Raw genomic sequence first — 24,784 nt, 5'->3', positions numbered from 1 at the left:
ATGGCTTTTATATTCCCTTTTAAATACACACATGTGAACCTGCCTTATACTGAATCAGACCACTGGTCAATCAAGGTCAGTATTGTCTACTCAGACTGGCAGCTGCTATACAGGGTCCCAAGTAGAGTTCTATAGGGCTGTTGATTCGGTTCGGCCCGAACTGAAAAACAGCCGAATTTCCCGATTCGGCGGTTTTTAGTTCGGGACGAACCGAACTCAAAAATGGCGGGCAACCGGGGAGCCGAATTCAGCGAGTTTGGGAGTTCACGAATAAATCCGGCCAATTCGGGGCGGCAGTAAGCAGCATAACTGTCAGTAAGCAGCATTCTCCTTCCCCGGCCAATCGGTGGCCAAGCTGGGTCTTCTTCTGGCCAATCAGTCAGGATTGAGTACTGGAGGAATCAGCTGATGTGCGGCCCGGCCGGGGAGAGAGCGAGAGAGAGAGAGAGGGAAATCCTCGTGTGTGTGTGGGGGGGGTGCTTGTGCACTTCCGCTCCTTTCTGTGGCTGCAGGGAGCGTATTTTTTGGGGTACAGACCCCAAACTTTCAGTGGAGCTTCAGATGAGCCTTCTTAAGATACCCCCCATGTTTTATAAACATTGGGTCAGGGGGTCTCGAGTTATGGGCTCCACCCCTTTTCCCTCCCCTCCTTTTCCATTTACGTGGCTGTAGGGGGCGCTTTTTTGGGGATACAGCCCCCAAACTTTCAGCATAGCTTCAGACAATCCTTCTTAAGATACCACCCAAGTTTTGTAAAGATGGGTTCAGTGGGGGCAGAAATATTGGCTCCCCCCCTTTTCTCTTTCCGTGGCTGCAGGGGGCGCATTTTTGGGGGTGCAGATCCCAAACTTTGAGCGGAGCTTCAGACAAGCCTTCTTAAGAGACCACCCAAGTTTTGTAAACATTGGGTCAGGGGGTCCCGAGATATGGGCTTTCCCCTTTCCCCTATTGGGATGAATGGATCAGCTGATCCTGTGTGCATCTCCAGAGCAAAACGTCCCGTTCCTAATTGGAATCGTCTTGGATTACAAGTCCTCCCCAGCCCCTCCTGATGGAACAGAAGACAGCCACAGTAAGACCCCTTTGGGGGCTTTAATCTATAATTTTTCTCCTGTGTGTGTGTGTGTGGGGAAGCACAGTCTGTGTGTGTGTGTGGGGAGGGAGCAGTTTCTGTGGGTGGGGGGGGAAGCCAAAGGGGGCTTTTGCCGGTTCTGCCTGGGGTGTGTGTTCCCCATCGAGTCTCTCTCTCCCTGGTTTGAGGGGGGGTTTCAGTTGTGTGTCTTCAGGTTTTCCCTCATTCATAAGAGCGGTTAGGTCTATTTGGATGCTTGCTCAAAACTGGTTTTCAAATGGTGACTTAAAGAATGCATTTGGAGTCCCATGCAAAAGGGGAAATTCCACCCCTCCTGCTCATTATGCATAGCTAGCTGCCTCTGTCCCTTTCCATGGTTTGCAAACTCCCAGGTGTCAGGTGTTGCTTTGCACAGTTGCAGAGGTGTTGCTTACAAGGTTGTGTTGCTCTGCAGTCGTGTTGCAATGCTTTGCAAACTTCTCAGCTGTTTGTCGGGGCTGGGAGCTTTGTGCGTGGGCGGCAAGCTCTGCTCAGACATGCACATTAAGGGTGGGGGGGACCCCTTTCGGGGCCCATATCTCAGCCCCCCCTGACCCAATCTTTACAAAACTTGGGGGGTCTTTCAAGAAACGTCCTTTGAAGCTCCGCTGAAAGTTTGGGACCTCTACCCCCAAAAATGCCTCCCCCAGAGCCGCGGAAAGGTGCGGTTGTGTTTTTAATGGTTTTATTCGGCCGAATTTTTTCCCCGAACTTTGAATTCCCGCCGAATTGCACGGACCCAAAGCGGGGGAGTTCGGACTTCGGCATATCCCGAATCTAAACGGGCCGAATTCAGCCGAATCCGAACTATACCGAATTTTTTTTAATTCAACAGCCCTAGAGTTCTATCACATCACTTAATATGAATGGATTCTCCTCCCCCTTTGCAGGTGGACTAAGGCTGGCAAGCAAAGGTAACTGGATAGTTTTGATGGCTTCCTAGATTCTAGCCTGACTAGCCACCCACAAAGGGACATCTGTGATACTTGTGCCTGGTCTTTTAAACTGGAGATGCAGGGGATTGAACCTGGGATCTCCTGCATTCAAAGCAAAAGCTCTTCCACTGATGTAGTTAGGACACAGCTATCTCTATGGCATTTTTGGAGGGGTAGATAATATCAAGGGTCAGATCCCATACCTCATTTCCACTAAGTTATCCTCTGATGAAAATGTGGTGCTCTCAATGGACAAAGACTTTTGCCATCAGATGGTCGTTCTCCATCGGAAGAAAAAAGCATGCTGTTTCTAAAGCCCCTAGCAAAGAATCCTATGAAAAAGGAAAAAGGACTTCTGATTTCTTATTATTCATACTCCCTTGTACAATTACTTGAAGATGTTGATCTGGGTTGAGGTACAGATTGGAAAAATATCCATTCTCTCAACTAGAAATAAGCATAGAAACAACAATTTTAGAGAATTATCAGCAAAATAAGAGAGACTACATTAGAACAATTTTGTGTGCCAAAATTTCAGCCACAGACAGATAAGGATAAGCCTAATGTTAGAACAAAATAATGCCATATCCAAAGTCCTAGGAAAATAATCCTTGGGTGTCTGGTGCTGGGCAAGACATGCTCTGGAATGCCCAATGCAGGATCCCGTCAAAAGTATTCTGGAAGATAATAAAGAACAGAGATATTTTGTATGTCTAACTGGTAATAAATATTTAAATACTAAAGCAACTTATCAAACAGAACAGACTGTAGGCAATAGTGCTAGAACCATTCTCGTGCTTTGCAGAGCTGAGTTCCTGTCTAAGGATAAATTTGATCTGGCATCCTTTCTAACATGTAGCAGATTCTACTGCATGAGGGAACAGGAAGTTTATGAAACTGCTCATGTCACAACCACTAGAGTGCCAAGTGGTACAACTATTGGCAAAGTAATATCAGGAGAGACTGATGAAAGTGGGTAAGTAAGAGCTCAAGAAGACAGTGTCCATTACCTCCCCTAATAGAGAGTCCAGCTCATCTTTATTCAGAACTGGATCAGCCCCAGCAGGTTCTTCCACCACCTATGATTCAAAATACAATCTTAATAATTTAATCAATCTAAAATATAAATGCTGGGCAACATAATCATCTGCAATAAGGGATCCATAGTATAGTCAGCAAATCCCTACTAGCAGAACCGTTAGCGTGTAAGCTATGTGCTAAAGGTCTCTTATTTGGAAAGCTGCTAGACTGTACTCATTTGTGGGGTAAATAGAGATGGAGATAAGGTAAATACGAAGTGCTAAAAAAACAAAAACGTGGACGCTGTAAAGTGTCACCAAAATGGAGAACTGCTCCAATATAACCAGGTTTTGTCAATCACTTTTCTAGGTATCCTGCCACAAGAAACCTTGCAGAAATAAAAGGTATCAATCTTTAGATGTGCTGGTGAAGGTGCAGTTATTTCCCAGCAAGTTCCCTCTGTTGCTTTCATTTTAACCCCAAAGGCTAAAAGAGATTTTGGAAGTCCTGACCTTTATTGCTCTTAGTGCTGGGCTATTTGAGGTTGCTGCTCCTTCCATGGTGATAGTAGCAGGGCTGCCAGAGCATGACTTGCAGATCAAGATTCCACTGGAAGAGAAGAAGGACCATTCAGATCTTGAAGCTAGAGGCCTAGTGCTAACAACCAGCAGATGAACTGTGCCTAAGCTGAATCACTTCAGGTTATAAATGGGGGCTCACATCATGGAATACCTCCATTTAACTTAAACAAAACATTCCTGGTGAGCTGCTGCCCTAGAGGGCCACTGGTGGCCAGGAGCAAGCAAAGCCAACCCTCAGTAGCTCTGCCGGAGCATCAGGGGGCACTTGGCTCAGACCCATCTGTGACAATTATAATCAGTGTCAGCCCATCAATTGTCTCCTCCTGTACGGCCACCAGTTTGTGGGAGGAAGCCATGGGCAGGCTAATATCCACTGTTGGCACTGCTGAACTGAGTGGCCTTTGCAACTCTTACTTATAGTGCTGTAGATGGGCTGTTCAGCTAGGCTTGCTCCAGGGCCCTTTTAACTTCCTAGTCTGCCCCTGAATGCTTTGGCACATAAAAAGAATAAATGTCAGTGAAGGCTAAGCTAGAGCCTTTCTGCCTGACACCTACTTTTGCATTTGCAATTATCCCCCCACCCTCCAGTGGCAAAAAATTCATCCAAGCCCTTACCTCCAATCTGAACTGGTATGGCCCAGACAATATTATCACCTGCTGTTTGTGAGAACTAGGGTTAAGATGGGCAGACAAGCTGTGTGGTAATATTAAGACTGAGTCATGTGGCTGAACACTGTCCTTGGGTGCACTGTACAGCCATATTATGGAATGATCAGACACCTGCTTTATGAGGTATTAAACTGACTGTGCAATCAGGGCCAGCTTCCTGTCATGTGAAACAGCCTGATAAAGGCCAGTAGAGGATACAAGTAAATCTGTTGTAAAACGCATAAACACAGTAAAACTGTGAGTTTTGCAGTCTTTGTATTCAAGACCTTTGTTGTTGAAGCAAAATACTAGACCATGAATCAGGTGGTGCTTGGGGTGGCTCCAGACAAAGGTGCAAGTATTCAGCACACCTGACATCCACAAACCATCAAAGAAATGTGCAGCTCCCATGCTGAATCTGCTAGTCCATCCTGTCAGTGAGCAGAGCAGTTATATCAAACTGCTCTGCTGGTTGGTTCTTTTTTCTTGCAGTGCCTTGCCCCCATTTCAACTTATATGTCAACATGACAAGAATGCTCTTCTTTATTACATTAGACTTCTTTTCACCCTACTAGATTACACAGCAATCTTCCATAGGACCAGTATTTGAAGCTTAACAGGAACTCCTCCACACTACATGAGTATCACAATCAAAAAAGAAATTAGGTAAAGAACTATTAGGTAGTGTTTAACCATATAGAATTGTTCAGGACATTAGAGCTGAACAAATGCCCAGTTGTGAGTTGCTTCTAGATAAAACTAAACTTGTTAAGAATCACATTTTCTGTGCTTTTCAATATACACTTTTGTCTTATTCCATCCAAAGAATAATACATAAACACTGGAATTTGGTTGAACATATACTTGGCTGTAATTACTTCCCCTTTATTAAACTGAGAATTTTAGGGATGTTTTCACTCATTCTGACATCAATCACAGTACAACAAAAAGAGAATTGGGCTTAGGTCATTATAAATGTGGAGGATATTCTGTCTGTTCTTTCTTGTGAGATAAAAGTGTCATGACCATCCACAGGATCACTGCAAGTTTGTACTGTTTCTCTAATTGCAATACTAAACATGTCATATGTTATCATATGTCCCTGTGGCTGAATACACGCGGGTGTATCTGCTCTGTCAGAACACATAGAAGAACATGGCTCTTTCATTCAATTTATGGCTGTAGAAACACCTCTTGTTACATATTTTGTAGAAAAAGCACATACAGGTACTGATCTGCAGTTTTTTGTCATTGAAAAATCACCATAAATTGTTGTTATTCAAAGAGGCAGAATGTATTTATAGGCTTAAGTCTTACCCCTCATAAAGCATCAGTTCCAGTCTGGATTTAACTTGGTTTTTTTTAATGAACCATTTAAATTAGCCATATTCCTAGATGAGGAATATAGCATAATAGCAACTTTAAAATCATCCCCCCCCCTTATGCAACCTTGGTTTTTTTGTATGATCTAATTTTGTCTGAATGTATTGCTTGGTAGTAGCCCTTTTTTCCTTGAAATTATATATATACTTTTCAGTGCTTGGGTCCTTTTAAAGTAATATTTTACCCTTTCCAGTGTCATTTGGTAATTTTATTTGTATAGTTGCTGTGAGTTATGTTGATTATTCATCACCCAGTTTGTTATCACACCTCATTCCCCCTTTACATTCACTTTACACTTTCCAGATTGTAATGAGGGCTTTATTTTACCAGCTGCTAAATCTCTATGCAGAGGATTATGTAGGTATATGGGATTCCTGAGTATGTATGAACTTTAATGTTTTAGTTTAAGTTTTAATTATGATTATAGAACATATTATAGTTCTGTATGCTCCAGGGATTCCGGACATAGAAGTCAGAATATGTTTCGATGAAATTTCTCTACTCCTGTTGACTCGTCTCTTTACAAGATAGGTGAGGTGCTTTTAAACTTAAATTTAGTGAATTTTATATCTCCCTTCAGCCTGGATGTAAACAAGAACTTTTCATTTTGTATTAACATTAAAGAATTAGCAAATGACAAGGAAATGCTTCAAACTGCAGCTGTGCTAAATAAGACTCTGTAGAGCTCTTCTTTATTATATTTGAAAAAAACCAAGAACAATTTTTAGCTTTAATGTCTTTTGTTACTTATTATAGTGAATATATTCATCCTCATAAAAGGTCAAACTAACATTTTTCTCTAATTTTTATTTCTATACTAAAGAAAAATCCTTTGAAACAGAACTACATATGCATTCTTTAGTCATTGTGATCTTTGAACTGTAATTATTTATTGTATTGTATATTCTTCTGCAAGTATTGCAGCAATCATTCATAATATATTCACAGTGCATGATGTGTACTTTGTTCCTCATTTCCACTTTAGCAGTCAGTCACTAACAGTGGAATCCTAAGCAGAGTTGCATCCTTGTAAGTCTGTTGAAATCAGTGGGTTCAAAAAGGTGTAACTCTGTTTTGGATTGTAGCACTAACCAGCCACAGTATACCATCTGGACTAAGAGCCAGGAAGTTCAAAAAATTAGAAATAGCTTTGTTCTTGAATGTAATCAGCACCTGATTTGATCTGCATGGGCAGGAAAATGGCAGTGCCAGTGGAAAGCCCTGAAGCATTTGCTGCAGTAGATCATGTTACCTCCTTTCCTGCATACCCCACACTTTTCGCCAACGGTCAGTTTCTGCAAAACAAACAAATGAACAAACAAAAAATTGGTTTATATCAAGGCTTGGCTCTCGCTTCTCCTCCACAGCTGTCTTTCCAGCTGGCTGCTGCATGGGAATGGTCTTTTTCTACCTGATGCTTTACTGCCACTCCTTAATTATAATTTCTAACCAGCCCATTCTTAGGACAGTTTCAGGTAAGTAGCCATGTTGGTCTGCAGCGGAAGAGCAAGATTCTGATGAAGGGAGCTTTAATTCTCGAAAGTTAATACCCTGGAAATCTTGTTCTTTAAGGGGCTACTAGGCTTACATCTTGCTATTCTTATTACAGAAGCTGAACAGGAAATTAAACAATACAATCAGCACAACTAAACTGCAATTTAAATGCATACCAAAGTGAGCAAGAACAGGGCCAGCTATTTGATTGTCCAGGTTCTTAGTGATACTGGTGGACTTACTGTGCATCAAATGATAGATGAGGCATGTTTTGTGTACGTCAAACAACCTTTCCCCCATTTTTTCACAACTCTGCCATTGCCCTTTGAATGTGTCACAAAAGGCTTCTACAAAGAAGGAAAGTACCACTAAAGCAACAAAATACTTGGATAGTCTCTGGTCCTTACACAAAGCATTTGAAATTGTCAAAGTGAAAACTAGTGAAAAGTTCCATAGCAAAGTGAGCTACTGACCAACTGGGTTTCTGTTCGCACACTCTGTACTGGTGGTAGTACTGCCACAGACACTGGGGGTGCAAAAGGCAGAGGCTGCCTGAAGGAAGTCCCAGCAGGTTCTTTGATGAGAACTCTCTTCTGATCTTCGGCTGTCTTCTGGCCATAGAGAGTAAGAGCATCCTATGCAAGAATGAGAAATATCACACCAGTCTGTATTCGTTAGCAATAAAAGCAACCAAAGGGAGGCAGTGCAGGATTTTGTATACCTTTCAGCTGTCCTACTGCCCTGTATACATCTTAAAATGCCTTGAGATGGTAAGACTACGTTTAGATTAAGGATGACTGCAATTCAGTTGTCTGGGCCTTAACTGAACAAAATTCAGACTGGGCTGTGGTAAAGGAGCATGAAGAGCTGCTGCAAAGAGCCATGGAAATAAGGGCAACCCGTCAGGGCTGATTTGTGTATGATATTGCTCTATACCGAAAAGCAGCATAAAGAGATATGGAGTTAATGGGAATTGGAAAATCATGGATCAGAGTTATACCAGAGTTCGAGAAAGTTGCTGTCTGCTGCTCGGTTCTTCACTGTGCCCGTCATGTTTCACCTTCCCTGGAGAGCAGGAGTCACACCTCCATGTTCCACTGCCCAGTATCCCAAAGCAGAAAGACAGGAATGTAATCATGAATAACAAGGAAAGCCATGAAAAGACTAAATAAATGTAAATAGAATCCCCCCACTTGTAAATGGCATCTCTGTGCATCTACCACCAATCTCAGACCTGCTGCAGCTGTGGGGTGGGTGAGAGACCCATCCAGAGAGCAGCTGTCTCTGTTTTCCTGGGAAAGGACAGGTGTTTTTCCCTTAGGACATTCTTATGTTCCCAGCAGAGAACTCCTATGCAACCTCTGCGACTATCCCCCGTGAACAGATGACAATGGGCAAGAGGTAGAACTAACATGGGCTGAATTATTTACTTATTTTGTGATTTATATCCCACCCTCCCCGGCCAAAGCTGGCTCAGAGTGGGTATGTCATGCGTATGTACTCTGAGAATCTTGAAATTATGATCATATTCTCAGCAAAATATTGTCGAAGGCTTTCACAGTCATAGTTCATTGGTTCTTGTAGGTTATCCGGGCTGTGTAACCATGGTCTTGGTATTTTCTTTCCAGACGTTTCGCCAGCAGCTGTGGCAGGCATCTTCAGAGGAGTAACACTGAAGGACAGTGTCTCTCAGTGTCAAGTGTGTAGGAAGAGTAATATATAGTCAGAAAGGGGTTGGGTTTGAGCTGAATCATTGTCCTGCAAAAAGTATCAAAGGTAATGTGCTAATCATTGTCCTGTAAGTATCAAGATAATGTGCTAATGAGGGTGTGGTATGTTAATATGGAACCATTGTATCCTGAAGTGATCTGTTAATGGTCAGCAAAAGACAAAAGAGACCCCCTCACCTCTGCAGGAGTTTATCGTATACCTTGCAGCTGTGGACAAGTTTACATCGGGACAATAAAACACAGCATACAAACAAGGATAAAAGAACATGAAAGATACTGCAGACTTGGCCAACCTGAGAAATCAGCAGTGGCTGAACATGGACTGACACAAACAGGACACAGGGTCTTATTCCAAGACACTGAAAGACTGGACAATTCTACCAACTATTTTGTTAGATTGCACAGAGAAGCCATTGAAATTCATAAACATCAGCACAACTTTAACAGAAAAGAAGAGAGTTTAAGAATGAATAAGCCTTGGCTTCCTGTCCTGAAAACCTCCAGACTAACAAAGACTGTGTGTGTGTGTGTGTAAAGTGCCTTCAAGTCGCAGCCGACTTATGGCGACCCCTTTTTAGGGGGGTTTTCATGGAAAGAGACTAACAGAGGTGGTTTGCCAGTGCCTTCCTCTGCACAGCAACCCTGGTATTCCTTGGTGGTCTCCCATCCAAATACTAACCAGGGCTGACCCTGCTTAGCTTCTGAGATCTGATGAGATCAGGCTAGCCTGGGCCATCCAGGTCAAAGACTACAGTCCACAATAGCCATGCAGATTAGCTTTGGATTTCACACATACTTACAGGACAATGATTAGCACATTACCTTTGATACTTTTTGCAGGACAATGATTCAGCTCAAACCCAACCCCTTTCTGACTATATATTACTCTTCCTACACACTTGACACTGAGAGACACTGTCCTTCAGTGTTACTCCTCTGAAGATGCCTGCCACAGCTGCTGGCGAAACATCAGGAAAGAAAATACCAAGACCATGGTTACACAGCCCGGATAACCTGCAAGAACCAATATTCTCAGCAGCTTTTAAAAGACAGAAAACTTGTACAAATTCACCTGATGGCTTCCCCACAGTGCGCCTCTGTGCTGCTGGGTAACATCTGTGTGAATATTTTAAGCACATGGATGGAGCCAATCATGTCGGTCTTTCCTACCTGGTAGCACATTCCATGGGGCCCAGGATACAAATCTGGTGAGAATGACCCACTCTATAGTCCCTGGTTACATGGCTGAAATATTTAGACACATCTCAGAGGTTTGGGATTTCACCATAGGAAAGCTGCTCCCATGCCACTGGGTGCGAGCATAAAGGGGGAGCTGATAACCTGAACCCTAGATACATATTTAATATGTACTTGCACCACAAAGGCCTCAGTACCATCAGAGTGCTGCATACGAGTGCAGATATAGGAGACTTACTTTGGATGGAAAACGAGAAGGCAGAGGGAATATCCCATATTCATTAGGTTTTGCATTAATTATAGCTGTAGCCATATGAATGGTGTCTGAGACCTGCCTGAGACCCTGCAGAGCCACTGCCGGTCTGAGTAGACAATACTGACTTTGATGGACCGAGGGTCTGATTCAGTATAAGGCAGCTTCATGTGTTCATGTGTCAATGGGAACATACTATATAATTCCTATAATCAACTAAGGAAATAGTGCAGTGACCACCCCAAAAATACTTTTCCCAGAAGGAAAGAACACATTCTGAAGACCTGTGCTTGATTCCAGGGGGATATATAAATGTTTGCTGTAGTTTAAACATTCAGTACAGTTACCTGGGAATTTCTGTCAGTGGTGGCAGAAGGCAAGCCAGATGAAAGGCTTTGGGGCATCCATCACAGCAGATCAGCTCCCCACCATCTCTGCAGACAGCACATTCATCATCATTCTTCTGGTCCAACAAGTTACAGCAGGATCAGAGCAGAGAGAAAACTCTGTTATCAGCTGGTTCCTCTGCATACAGTTCAGCAATAGTATCCATAACACTTTCACCCACCAAACCATCATCCCCTGCTACCTATCATATTTTCATCCTGCCCTTCCTCCAAGAAGCTCAGGGTGGTGAACACAGTTCTCCCTTTTCTGTTTCATCCTCACAACTACCCTGTGAGGTAGGTTAGGCTGAGAGACAGTGACTGGACTTCGTGGCTGAGTGGAGATTTATACCCAAATTCCTAGCCCAACAGTTTAAACACTTCACCACACCATATAGGTTGTTGCACTTCATGCCATCCGTCTGTATATCGCAGTCCTTCTACTAATATGGACAGGTTTAATTGCCCAGAATTAAGAAGTGTTCCTGTACCTGGAACTTCAGATCCAACATGGTGACAAAACTATGGCTCAGAAGCCACTTGTAGCTAAGAAAAAAATGCAATGTGGAGATTTGCCATTTCACTAACCATTTCCCTGCTCTCTATGACATACTGAGGGAACTCAAAAGGATAAAATGGTCTCTAAAGTCCTAGTGTAGGAGCCCTGTGATGCAGAGTGGTAAGCTGCAGTACTGCAGTCAAAAGCTCTGCTCACAACCTGAGTTCGATCCCAAGGGAAGTCGGTTTCAGGTAGCCGGCTCAAGGTTGACTCAGTCTTCCATCCTTCCGAGGTCGGTAAAATGAGTGCCCAGCTTGCTGGGGGTAAAGTGTAGATGACTGGGGAAGGCAATGGTAAACCACCCCAAAAACACAGTCTGCCTAGTAAACGTCAGGATGTGACGTCACCTCATGGGTCAGTAATGACCCGGTGCTTGCACAGGGGACTGACTACCTTTAGCTTTAAAGTCCTAGTGCAGGGTATCCAAGAAATTAAATTCCAAGATGGAGAAAAGCCAGTACTCTTCTCCCTGCATCAGCACTATGGTCAGCTCAGAAAGTCTTCTGCTGACTGCCCACTCCGCTGCGGTCAGCTACATGGACCAATGCGTTCCTCAGTGTCCTGTTTCCACCAGCACTGAGGCTGTGAGGATCAGGATCCTGGTCTACTAGCAAGGCAGAGGAGCTGTCCAGCATGCCAAAAAGTGTAGTAAAACATTTAAGCAAAGTTTTAAGTCAAGGTTGCAGAAACAGCATGGGAGCTGTCCAACGATGTAGCCAATGTTACTTACATCAAAGAGCTAGGTAAGAAAGGTACTAACCGGCCATGTTCAGACAGCTGTTGAAGGTCTGGGGTTTTGCCCTGAGCACCAGCCTTCCTAGTGCATTAATAGGGCCCAATCATAGTAATACTTAAGTCAAGAATTCTCCCTTGGGGCAGTACTTGGAAAAGAAGAGGCCTATGTTGCAAAGAAGCACTCTGTCTGCTAAGGTTGGCTTTAACTTGGACTCATCAGTGTCTTCTTGAAATCTAGAAGATGATTCTGCGGCTAGCTGAAGACTGGGACAACGGATATTGATTTGAACCCCCAGATTCAGCAGGATTCAAGACAGGGTGTACGCTATGGCTGGTGTCCCAGTCTTATGAGATGTGTCCACTCTTCTTGATTCCAGCATGTACTGTCGCCTGTAATTGGTCCCCACCTGGAATTTTCACAGTGGAGACTGTCCACACCTGTATGTGAGGGTCTTGTTGATCTCACTTTCCTCCTCTGAAGTGCCCTGTCCAATTCAGATTCTGGGAGTTGGCAAAAGCGTGACATGCATTTGTGAACAACATAGATTAGAAACACTGAAGTAAACAGCGCTCCGAGTTTCCCAGAGCTGGTCTTTCTGAATGTGCCCTTAGGGCATTAGAAGCAATGCTAGCAAAGATGGGGACTGGAGAAGGTGGTATGCTGATAACAGACACTGGAATCCTTAAACTCTTTGCCTTAAGAACTTTGATCATCTCTATAACAACGGTTGTTCACTGTAATGATGTACTACTTCCTATGTGAAACAGTGCTTGTTCTATTCCAAGTTTTAAGTTCCTTTGCCTACATAGGCTCTGAAAACCTTGATGGAATGTAGAGAGTGCATGGAAGTGCAGCATATGCAAATATCACTAATTTGTTTGGCCAAAGATGAAAACAAACAAAAAGAACTGAGCTGGGTAAGGTGGTGGGCAATAATGACTTGGACATAAGCTGAAGCAAGGGTGTTCTGTGCACTTGATTTAGTTTTAAAATCTTTGGGGAATTCCATCTTGGCACAAGGAGGAGTAGGAAAAATGTTTGTCCTGACCAAACCCTGTCCCTTCAGGGAATCTGGCACAAATCCAGGTAGATAGCCCAGGAAACCTGGGACTTCCCAAGTCAGGTGTAATTGTCAGGGCATAACAAACTAACCTCACCCATTCAGTGGGCTTTGGTGGAAGTAATGAGTTATAGAGCTGGACTACAAGTTATAGTAAGCACAAGGAGTGGCTCTCAATCTGCCCCTCAGATATGGCCTACATTGGAGAATTTTGCAGTGGCCTTCTGAGCCACTGTATGTGGAAAGGGCTAGTTTTCAGACCAAAAGACTGTCTATGGCGTCCCTGTTAGCTCCAGATGGTTTGGGCATGTTCTCATCCTAACCTACCTCACCAGGAGTGTTATGAGGATAAAATGAGAAAAATCCTTGGAAGAAGGATGGGATACAACTGTGATTAAATAAAAAGTAGTGGAAGTGTTTAAGGTTGCATTAACTGCCTATGTTACTAAAAGGTCTGACTGCCAGAACACTGCACAATCTGAAGTGGTCAAAGCCTGTACATTCAGGCCTGGATAGACTGTACATGGGGAGAAGCTGTGGCTCAGCAGTAGACCACCTGCATTGCATACAAAAGTTTTCAGGTTCAATCCCCAGCATCATCTCTTAAAATCAGGAATGTGTGTGCGTTAAGTGCAGTCAAGTTGCTTTCAACTCATGGCAACCCTATGAATGAAAGTCCTCCAAAATGTCCTATCTTTGACAGGAATCAGGAATAGGTGATGTAAAACACTTCTTCCTGAGGCTCTGCAGAGCTGCTGCTAATCAGAGTAGGCAGTACTGACTTTAAAAGGCCAATAGTCTGACTCAGTATAAAGCAGCTTCAGGTACTGACAAGACATGAATTGTACAAAGAGCAGTAGAGAGGCAAAACAAAAGAAAACGTGAAGAACGTACACAGGGGCTGGAATAGGCATTATCATAGTGTAGAGGAAGAAAAAATATTATTACCATTACCTGCTGGAAGGCTGGGACAACAGTATGGAAAGGGATGGTCGGACACTTGTCCTGCAAACTTCCTTTCTGTTCTCCCTTCTGAAGATGAAGAGAAGTGTTAGGATGTACAAATGAACATGTTGAGTATGGGCTACTTAATGCACAATGCAGGCTTTCAATATTTTTGCACCTTGACAAAGAAATCAACATACTGCTCCTCTCTGGCTCACCCTGCCCCGCCCCCAAATATGGCATAATGGTGCAGGCAGGAAAATTGTTTCTTCAAAATATACTTGCAGCATAGCAATAGAAAAAGGCATGTTTATAGATAAATTCATGGAAAGATGTATTTTTCACCTTCTTGGAACAATGCACGTAAGGATAATATGTTCATCTATATTGTTTTCTTTGATCTGATGTAAATGGCGGAATTATGTTAATAAAAATATTTGGAAAAAGAAAACTGTGAATTAACAGTGTATTTCCTGTCAGACTTTCTACAGCAGTTTTGGTGAGGGGGAAAAACAGGCATCTCCAGGACTTTGAGAGAGACACTGAGACACATCTATTCCAGAGAATAAGGATATAAGTTCAGTGAGAGAATTTTCATTGTTACTTTTTAAAGAAGAAAAAGTAATGCACAAGACGCAAACCCTAGTCCCCCCACAGATATTAACCAAGCTGAGCTGTGAACTCTGAAGGCCAAATGAATGAAGGGCTCAGGAAACTGGATGCAGTACTAAAGGCTGATGCACACAACTTCTGGGCTTGTGGAAACAGCTCTTTCAACCTCTGACAACTCCGTTTGCGTGTTTTGCATCAAGGCAGAGGCATGAAACACTGCATTCAGAACTAACTGCAAAACTATACAGGTGATATACAAATAATGACAAATAATGATAAACATAATTAAAAATACATTTGCCATATATAGATTTATGTCCCACTTTTCGGCCTAAGCAGCTTGTAACAGTTTGATTCCAACAAAGAGATAACATTTAAGATATCAGGGATATATAGGTGTGTGTATAGCTGATGCTTCTGGCCCCCGTAAGTTGATACAGCCAAAAGGAGTCACATTAGGCAATAATAATAGCCCCATCTTTCCAATAACATGTCTCAAGTAGTTTACATTAAAATAACCACACTACAATCACTATGTTAAACCAAAAAGGAAACAAAACACATGGCTGCTGTGAACTTGTGGCTGTGTGAATGAGTACTGAATTAACATGGACAGGTATAGCCAGTCCAGGGTACGATACTATTCATTGCAAAAGGGCCTGAAAAAGTCTGAAGGAGATAGCAATACAGTATGGTACATACATATTCAGGGGCTTGGGACTCTTTGGCTTTCACACTGGGCTTTTGTTCACGAGCTCTGTTCTTCTCTCCAGGCTCCTCCAATTTGCTTGTGGTATAAAACTCACCACCAACTTTGATACATTTCTTAATATCTCCTGGAAAAGGAAGATTACACTAAATGTATGTCTCCAGTGCTGAAATCAGTCGACCTTGTTTTAACAGGGAACATGTAATTGGCCTAATACAGACATCAAGCCAAGCAACGGTTTGGGCTAATTATAGGTTAGGCCCCAAACCCTGGTTTGAGTGTCCAAATGTACAACGGGTAAGACATACCGGTAGCTTCAAACTATGATCCCAATATCTATCTTCTTGGCACTCAGACTAATATATTCGCTCCCATTTCTAAGTTTAAAGGGCCCCAGAAGACACAGCTTTTGCTGTAACTATGGTTTGTTCATTCAAGGATCACATTATTATTCGCAAGTCCACTTTAAACCATGATTTCTGATTCTGACTTGCCAGCCAATGGTAAACAATTCTTAATTCAAACATGACACCAAACTATGTTTAAGTTTCCTTAGATATGTTTTGGTATAGTTTGAATTTAGACATTTTTAACTATAACTGGAATGTAGAACCAATTATTGTCACAATGAACTGCATAACCATATATGGAAAATACTTTTTTTCTTCATCTATCCACTAAGATGTTAAAAAATGATGATTTGGTAGGTCCTCTAAAGCACAGGAAAGGGGAACAAGATTCAGACTTTACGGAGACTGTCAGACCCTGTTTTGTAAAGGGGAGAGAACACTGGATTTTGGGACACTTGGGTTCAACTGCCTGCTCTATTGCCTATCCACGAGATGGCATCTTACCCCAGTCTTCTATCTGAGAACTAACCTCACATGGTTTTGGCAATGGCAAAGCAAACAAACTATAAGGACTTTCACTTTCTACATGCTTTGAACAACACCCTCCCCCCACCCCAAATAATAAAATATATAATGCTGGGATGCTGATTCCTCCTTGAAGTTCTTTATGAAGAGAATAGCACTTCCTTCTAAATGAACAAACTTGGAGTCAGGCTGCAAATGGCCATTTACTACTACAACAACGATGACTTGTTCTTTCAAATCCGTGCTGCCACCCCTTCTCCAAACTCTGGAGAAGGGGGGCAGCATGGATTTCTTTCAGATCTGCACTGCCAGCCTTCTTTGGAGTCTGGAGAAGGGGGGCGGTGTGGATCTGAAATATCCTGTTATTCAGGTTTGGGTATTTATTTTTATGGTTTGGGTTTATTAACCCGGAAATTTTTGAAAAATCTGGGTTTTCCGGATTTTAAAAAAAAAAAATTCCAGGTTCAATAAACCTGACCTGAAAAAAAAAAAGAAAGAAAAAATTGCTTCACGTCCCTAGTACTTATTTCTGAGCCTAAACTAACTTGCAGGGTGCTTGAGAGAATAAGGGCTACAAAAGTGCTTTGCACACTGAAAAATATCACAGATCTTATAAGAAATAGCCTATTGTGAGAAGTTTTGAACCATGAGACAAGGAATAAGGGACAGCATTTCAAATATTAATGGAATCAGCATGGGCATGGCAAAGGGAAGTGCTTACCATTAGGAAGTGGACAGTGCTGAATTTCATTGTTCTCTGCTTTCTTCACTGCTTTTGCCTTGGGCAGAGTCCCTGTTGATCCATAATACAGGTTACAACATTCTGAAAGCAAGATGTCCAGCAGTTGTGCATCCCATTAAGCTAACATGGGTGCTTTGGTCCTTGGTCAGAAGCTCATAAATCATTTGCACAGAAACACTTGTGAAAGGAAACTTAGTTTCATTTAACATGAATACAGCTTACAAAGAAAGAAAACAAATTATGCTGACATTATAGGGATTCTCCCATTGAGGCTTATGTGTCAGAATTTGAACTTGGTATATGTGTGTTTAGGGGTATCATTTACATGTTATCTGTTGCACATTTCTCCTAAATTCTAACCCCAGCAAATAGTTCTATACCAAACTGTGGGTCGTCTTTCACTAGAGACTGAGGGTGGTGCGAAGGGTCTTTTTCCTCTGTTGCCTTTCGTTTTCCTTGAGGCTTGTGCTGAGCTAGTATCTTAGGGCTGGCTGGGAGTTTTCTTGCCTTGCGGTGCTTTCCAAGATCCATATCTGAAGGGGAAGAAAATGAAAAGACAAACAAATATTCAATTACAAAGACATATTACAAGGTAAAATGGGTTAAAATCAGCAGCATCAGATATGGGTAAGATTGACAGCTTTTACACTGGTCTCTCCACCTATTAATCAGTTGGGTCTGCAGCAAATATCTGATGTTATTTACCTCCATGCCACACGCCATGAAAAGCTTCAACTGCACATTTCCACACACTAAGCCTCTATTAAAGGGAAAGGACATGTTTTTTCTGGCCAGTTGACCACTGTAGATGGGTAGCCACTGTTAGTAAACCCCTCTCCACCAGCAATTATAAAGTATCCACCCTGCTCCATTAACAGTGCCATCCTATACAGAGTTACAGCATTCTAAAACCCACTGACTTCAATGGACTTAGAAGAGCATACCGTAACTCTCCTTAGATAGTATTGTAAGTTTGTTGTGACAGTGGGCTTCCGGGGGTGGGGAGATTTTTGTGTTAAAGTGGAGGGGAACACATCCCCCTCTCCTCAAATATAATTCAACTATAGGGGTAACTTCAGTTTCTTCTGGGCTAGAATGATCTCTGTTGATACCTTTGGGAAAGCTGCTTCGAATGGACTGAAGCTTGGAATATCTTTCCAGGTTGTAGTCCTTGAAGAGGACCCTCCAGAAGTCCTGGATAGAAGGTGACTCCTGACTCAGCAGCCATGTCAACATGGCATGAAAAGCCTTGTGGCAGCCCTCTTTCTCCTTCAGATGGATAATGTCCTGCAAGAAGGATGGGGGCGGGAAGCCCGTCAATTTAATCCTCAAGTGGATCAGTCTGCTCTGTAAATATTTCAGCGTTAGCTATCACCTACAGGAAAAGGAACCTAACAGTTGCAGTGAGAATTCAACATATTGGCATTACAGTGTAGGAACATACACTTCGGATCTGTAGAACACCCTTAACATGTGAAGCACCAACAATGCTGAGGCAGTGAAAACAAAACATTAACAATAAAACAAAGAACTGGAAGTACTGGAAGCACAAGTAAGGAGTCCTAGCAAGAAAACCACCTGCTGCTTTAAAAAAGACACACTTCAGCACATTCACACACACTGAATAATACGCTTTCAATCCACCTTAATGAACATGTACAAGTGGATTTTGTCATTTTACAAAGTAAAATCCCATTGCAAGTGCATTGAAAGGCATCGTTCAGCATGTGTGAAAGGATGACTACTGTACAGTACAGCTGCTAGAAAAGGGGCAGTGGCTCAGTGGTAATGCACTGTTTTGCTTGCAGAAGCCCCCAGGTTCCATCCCTGGTGTCTCCACTTAAAAGACCTGAAGCAGCAGGTGTCGGAAAAGACCTTTGGTGAGATTCTAGAGAACTGCTGCCATGCCCGTTAAAGCAGACAAGATTGAACTATATGAATCACTGGCTTGATTTGATATAAAGCAGTGTCATATGTGCATAGTTTCACAGAGCACCAAATTTACAGTTTTGGAGATATGTTCAGGGATTTTCAAAAGGCAGCACTGATATGTACATAGTGAGATACCAGTCTTCTAGACAGTATGTTGAGAATCAGTATCAAATGCAGTTGAAACAGTATACTCAGTCAACTCCTGATGGAACTCTTTTTCTATAACTGGACTCAGATAAAGGCATATACAAGCATAATATGGCATATGGAAAGTCCTGAAGAAAGGTCACTGTGACTCGAAAATGAAAAAAGTATCAAAATAGATCCACGACCACCAATATGAGAATCTGACATTTCCTGTCTTATCACTTACCAGAGAATTATTGTCTTTTAATCAACAGGATAGGATACAACCCCTCCTATGCCTTGCATTCTGTGTGAATGTGAGATTCATTTCCATAACTATGCATTTCTTTCAGGTTTTCTCACCTTGAACATCTCTTCAGTGACAACGTCATGATCCACAAGTCCATGAAGCAATGGGAAGACATCATCCACTGCCATTGAAATTTCTGTGCGGTACAACTTCAGTAATTTCCGCAGGTTCCCTTCTCCCAAAGGCCTATCAGAACTGAACATCCTGACACAGAGTAACATTCACAGGGCAGTTACTTGAAGACATCACAATCTCATCATTATTCTTGGTATCCCCCCCCCCATTTTCTAATGACAAGTACAAGGAAAGAACATGCATCCTTTGTGCAATTGAACTTGCTGTATGGACTAAACCTCCCTCCTAAAGTAAAAATGCAACAGCATCCAGGATCCCTGCAACCTTTATTGTCAACTCAGCTATACCTCCCATGTTAAAATCTGGAAGATCAAAAATATTTTCATTTTACTCTTTTTCTATTATTCGTGGTCTTTCACCCCTTCAGGGACAACTAATCCTAGTTTTGATTTCCTTTCCCCACACTGTATGTCCTTACTAACAAACAGCAATACTGACCTCACCTGTCACATTGATAGCATCTGTTATTCTGTCTTCTGCCTTTCCTTGTGTCCTTTATACTGCAAGTGTGAGCGGGGTGGTTATGTAGGTAGTTATAGAGTAGCAAAAAAAAAAAAAAAATCCCTTATCAAATAACTAACATAATTCCAGTGATGAAGCTCTGATGAATTTAGGAAGCTGAAATTGTATCCAATTAAGTCTATTTGGATGCTTTGTGATCTGAGAACTTTACTCCACCTTGTTCCACCTGCATTCCCTGTATATTACCTTACATGAGTAGAAGATAGAAACTTTACACTGTATCAGGGTAGCAGTTTTATTTTTAATGCTCTAATGCAGTTCCACACCCTCCATACAAAAAGCTCAATTTAGTATAATTTAGAAAAGTGGTACGGTGTCTGCTGGGGTATTCTTTATGAACTAGACAGTCACAGAAAAATAAACCCCATGTTTGTTATTACATTGTATCACTGCAGTTGATTTTTAAAATCCTGACGCTCCTAAGAAGAGCTTAATGCCAGATCCAGGGAAGGCAGAACCGTATCAGCATGGGATGGTGCTATGGCAGAATGTAGCAAGTTGAGAGGAGAGTTTGGAAGAACTTGTGGACCAGAGACAGGAGACACCAGAACCTGCAGGTTACAGCTGGAGCCAGGTCAGAATATGGTGGGTCTGTTACACCAGGAACCTGTGGGTCTCAAATCAGTCAAGGTGGAAGCTATCAGATTATGGGTGGATCTTCATAGAATCAACAGAGATTGACACAATTTGTATTTTTCTGGCTTTTGGAACACTGGTTATCTAAAAGAGCAGCCCCTAAAAGAACATTTTTATGACAACCCTACATGTTTTCCAGCCACTAGTCCTTTATTTCAGACTGACTGGAAGAAATCCTTGGTCCCACAGTGAAAGCCGTATTTCCAGATCTCTTCTGCACTGCTCTGAACATCTCTGGGTAGCTTAACAAGAGGCTCCTTGTAAGAACTGCAAGTTATTTCAGCATTTTTGTGGACCCCAGAATTCTTCACTCTTTACAAAAACCCAATGCTTTTCTCACTTTCTTGTACACGCAATTCAGGGTGAGAGAAGCTGTTACAAACAGGCAGCGTGTGGCTTTACTTTCTATAGGCTAATTCTAAACTGCTTCAGAAGCTACTGCTCATGCAAAGCAGACGTAACTCCCAAGCACACTACTAGTATCCCAGCATCTTGAATTATTTCAGACATCTGCTATAGAGAATCTCAGAATTTCTGGACTTTCAATGATGCCTAGCCATTGTCTCTGCTTCCCACTGAAAGTAAGCTAAGATCAACAGAATAAACAACTAAAAATCACACACTGGGCCACTTTTATGTTTGTTTGTTTTTTAACAAATTCGAGGAGGAATTAAACATGGGAAAATAATTTTGTTATCATTTTACTTCATCATTTTCTTTTAACCCATTCCTTATCAGCCCCCCCTCCTATCTATGCCTCAATATGCAATAAGTGAGACTCCCAGTCCCTGTTTACTCCTTTTTCCCCACCAGTTCTCAGTTAACCCTCTTTTTCCTGTTTACCTACAAAGAGGCTGTTCATCCCCATTTCTTATAACTAAATTATCATTTAGTTTTCCTCAACAAAGCAGGTAGCAGCTGTGTGTGTACTTTATATTGGGGAAAATGGCATGGTGGGGGAATAGACATCTCTTCCAAAAGCAATAGTTTCCTGACTCCCACCTGACATGACTACTTTGAACTTTTTCAATTTTCCTCCTCTCACTGACCTTTCTATACCCCCATCTCTCAGCAATCCCATGTCCTCTTTCACTGCTGCATATCCACTCTCAACTACCCTCTTGCTCCTTTGCCACATTTCACCTCTCTGCAGTTACGATTTTCTCTCCCCTCTGCAACATCACTGTTAGTCCAGTCAATAAACGATTGCCAAATAAAGCTTGCATTGCATTTGGAGAACACTTAAGAGTTGGTATACAGCAAGCCTTTAGAGAAACGTTGAGTACTAGAGACAAGGTACTACATTTTGCCTCAGCTGCACCTTCTAAGTAGGATTTTCATAATGGCTCTATGGAATGAACATAAAAGAAGCTGAGAATCAAGGACTTTGATGGTAAGATGCATCACTGTTAGATCTGAACTCAAGAGGTGACCACCTCATCTACAGATAGGTCTAAAGAAGAACACTTCTAGCGACTGTCCCAGCCAGATATTCCAGAAAGGAATTCAGAAGCCTTGAAAAAACCAGTAGCTTCTACTCATGCTGCCACACTTGATATCGCTAGCCTTGTCAGAGATACAAAATGACTGATTTTCCTAATGCAGATACTGCCTTGCAAAATTCTATACACAATGAAGTGAAAAAAGAAGTGTAAATAGCTCATATGTCCTTTTCAGTGCTGTTTTAAGGACACTTTTCTTCAGGACACTTTCCTGAGAGTAAGCCCCATTGACTAACATAGGACATGAGTAAGTAACCTACTTAGGATTGCTCCAGCACCTAACCAGTTGACAGAAACACAAGGCGTCAAATTAGTTTCCCCCTCCACAATGTGCAAGGAATACATTGATATGTAAATTATACAAGAGAAATAAAAGTACTTTGCACTGTCAAGTGCAACCACCAGCTTTCAAAATACACCCCCATTCTGATTCTTAAATGTTTATTCCTCCCATACCTTAGAAATTTTCTCCATAGCCCACTGTCATCTCAATGGTCAAGTCAAAATATTAGGTACAATGAATAGCACAACCAGAGCCCTGCTTGCTACAGTAGACAAGAGAAGGGTAAGCAAATTGATTACTCAAGCATTGGAGATGAAGGTGCCAATGCTACATCTAGTAGTAGTCTTCTTAATTACGGTTTTTGTGACAAAAGCCATAAACAGTGAGCCATCACACACTAAAAGGGAAGCCTAAGACTTGCTACTTGAGCTATGTGACTTTACTGTAGCCACCAAAAATGTAGACACATGCAAAATTACTTGTTTATCTTCGTTTCTTAATAACCAAGACTTCACTTCTAAAGAGACCGAGTCCTGCTTAAGCAAAGGAAAATTCAATCGATTTACTAGTAAGGTTAATGTTTACCAATATGTGTTGATAAGATGGCTGCAGTTTCTGGCAGGTAGATAACTACTTTTGAGCTATTCTATTCACACTTGGCTAGAAAAAAAGCCACATGATCTCAAAAGGGGATAAACAATTGCTTTGCCACTGCACCAGGGCCTTAATTATTAGAGGCACTTCAGCAAATCTGAGTCCCAAGAGTTTCAATGATATTTACCACTACCAGAGATGTTAAACAGTTATTGTCTACTGTAGCAAACAAAACAAATAGTCTAGTGACACTTTAACAGGTTTATTACTGGCTTCAACAGATTTTTGCACCTGATTTTGCCACAGTAAATCAGTTCCTCTTTAAGGTGCAACTAACCTATTTGTTGTTTTTAATGACAGGCTCACAAGTGGACACAGAATCACAGACTGGCACCCTGCTCCTGAACACCTGTGCCAGCTTAGTTGCCTACATGACTGATATATCCCATCTGATAACACTGAGCAGTACTAAACGTTTGTATGCCCTAAGCTTTTTTTGGGGGGGGGAGGGGGAGAAAGACAACATGGACTTGCTATCTTTGTTATTTGCCCTTGGGGCAAGATACATAGTTATTGACCATATGACTATGTTTCGGGAGGGAAAAATTGTATATATGGAAGCTAAACCAAATGAATAAAATTAGGAGGCAAAGAATATAAGAAAGCAATGTTGGTAGGTTCTGGGCCTATTCATGTATGCAAATTTATCACACATTCATTGTAGCATCAAATGAGGATATGCATGCATGAATGAACCATTAATCACTGTAAATGGAACTTTCACATCACCCAATGTCAACTCAAACACATTGTTTAATAGGCAGTTCATATCCAGCTGAGAACCTTCAAGCGGTGTACATACATCTGTGAACCGTGGTTCCATAAATCCCCATTCTGACAATATTGTACATCTTACTGTACATCAGAAACATTTACCCATTAAAAATTGTATTTATGGAGGACATGCATACTGCTGAATTTTTCAGAACTTTTAATTCCTTTCTTTTTAAAGTAAGTTCATATGAATGGGACATATGCATGCGTGTTTCTGCCCATGTCACCCATCAGATCATATAACAGGGGAACATACCAGCATGCATAAAGTATGTTTGGATCTGAACCTGACTTATCTATCCAAAAAAGAACCAGAAGGCAAGAAAACAGGACTTTTACTTAGTGCTGAACAGGAAACAAAAATGTACACAACATACTACTACAATCTCTTCCGAAGGTTTAAAAATAATATTTTCTGGTTCAATGGGTATTACAACACTACATCCATCTGCTGTTCCAAACATCATAATGCACTCATTTGGAATTCATAGCCTTTATGCACCCCCGTTCTATGTTATGTTCCATTTCTTATACATATTAAAGTCTCATGTGTCTGATTACAAATTCTACTTTGTCACATTGCTTCTCACCACCAATGATATTTAATTGCTAAGAATGCAGAAAATATACAGAAAGTTGTCACCACATTTATACCTAAAGCCAATGCATACATTCCCTGACCTTTCTTTTCTTTCCGCATAAACCAATTTTCTCAGAACTGCACAAGTCTCTTATGAACTAGGTATTTGCAAGGGCAGGCCAAGCAATCAATTTTTCTCTTCCTGTAAACAACTAGTCCTGAAAGGTGCTGAAACCCTTCCAGTCTCACGGAATTGTGAGTTGTAGGTGCTCAATTTCTTAAAATCACATGAGTTTTTTGCAGGAAACTAGAGCTCTTCTGGATTACAGGACCAATTACAATTTCACAGTGGGA

General features: G+C 41.8%; 1 protein-coding gene across 1 annotated transcript; it reads right to left on the bottom strand.

The window, feature by feature from the left end:
• Window positions 1–2,635: 2,635 nt before the first annotated feature.
• Window positions 2,636–19,547, bottom strand: AIRE (autoimmune regulator). Its single transcript, XM_056850429.1, has 12 exons — window positions 19,398–19,547; window positions 18,089–18,263; window positions 17,357–17,509; window positions 16,956–17,057; window positions 15,353–15,486; window positions 14,048–14,125; window positions 10,700–10,815; window positions 8,173–8,269; window positions 6,852–6,973; window positions 3,579–3,675; window positions 3,057–3,125; window positions 2,636–2,723 (listed from the first exon to the last, which is right to left on the bottom strand). The coding sequence occupies exons 1-12, from the start codon at window positions 19,545–19,547 to the stop codon at window positions 2,643–2,645; spliced, it is 1,374 nt and encodes a 457-aa protein (XP_056706407.1). The 3' UTR covers window positions 2,636–2,642.
• Between the last annotated feature and the right edge of the window lie 5,237 nt (window positions 19,548–24,784).

The sequence above is a fragment of the Euleptes europaea genome, chromosome 5, assembly GCF_029931775.1.
Source record: "Euleptes europaea isolate rEulEur1 chromosome 5, rEulEur1.hap1, whole genome shotgun sequence".
Lineage (NCBI taxonomy): Eukaryota > Metazoa > Chordata > Lepidosauria > Squamata > Sphaerodactylidae > Euleptes > Euleptes europaea.
This window is presented reverse-complemented; position numbering and strand designations above follow the sequence as displayed.

What these genes read in the sequence shown, in the direction of transcription:
- AIRE (XM_056850429.1), bottom strand. Translation starts at nt 19,547, where the DNA reads ATGTTCAGTTCTGATAGGCCTTTGGGAGAAGGGAACCTGCGGAAATTA. An exon ending in AGTCCCAAGCCCCTGAATAT is followed by an intron (nt 14,126 to 15,352) that starts GTATGTACCATA and finishes CTTCATCTTCAG; the next exon opens with AAGGGAGAACAGAAAGGAAG. An exon ending in CAGCACTAAGAGCAATAAAG is followed by an intron (nt 3,126 to 3,578) that starts GTCAGGACTTCC and finishes TTTGAATCATAG; the next exon opens with GTGGTGGAAGAACCTGCTGG.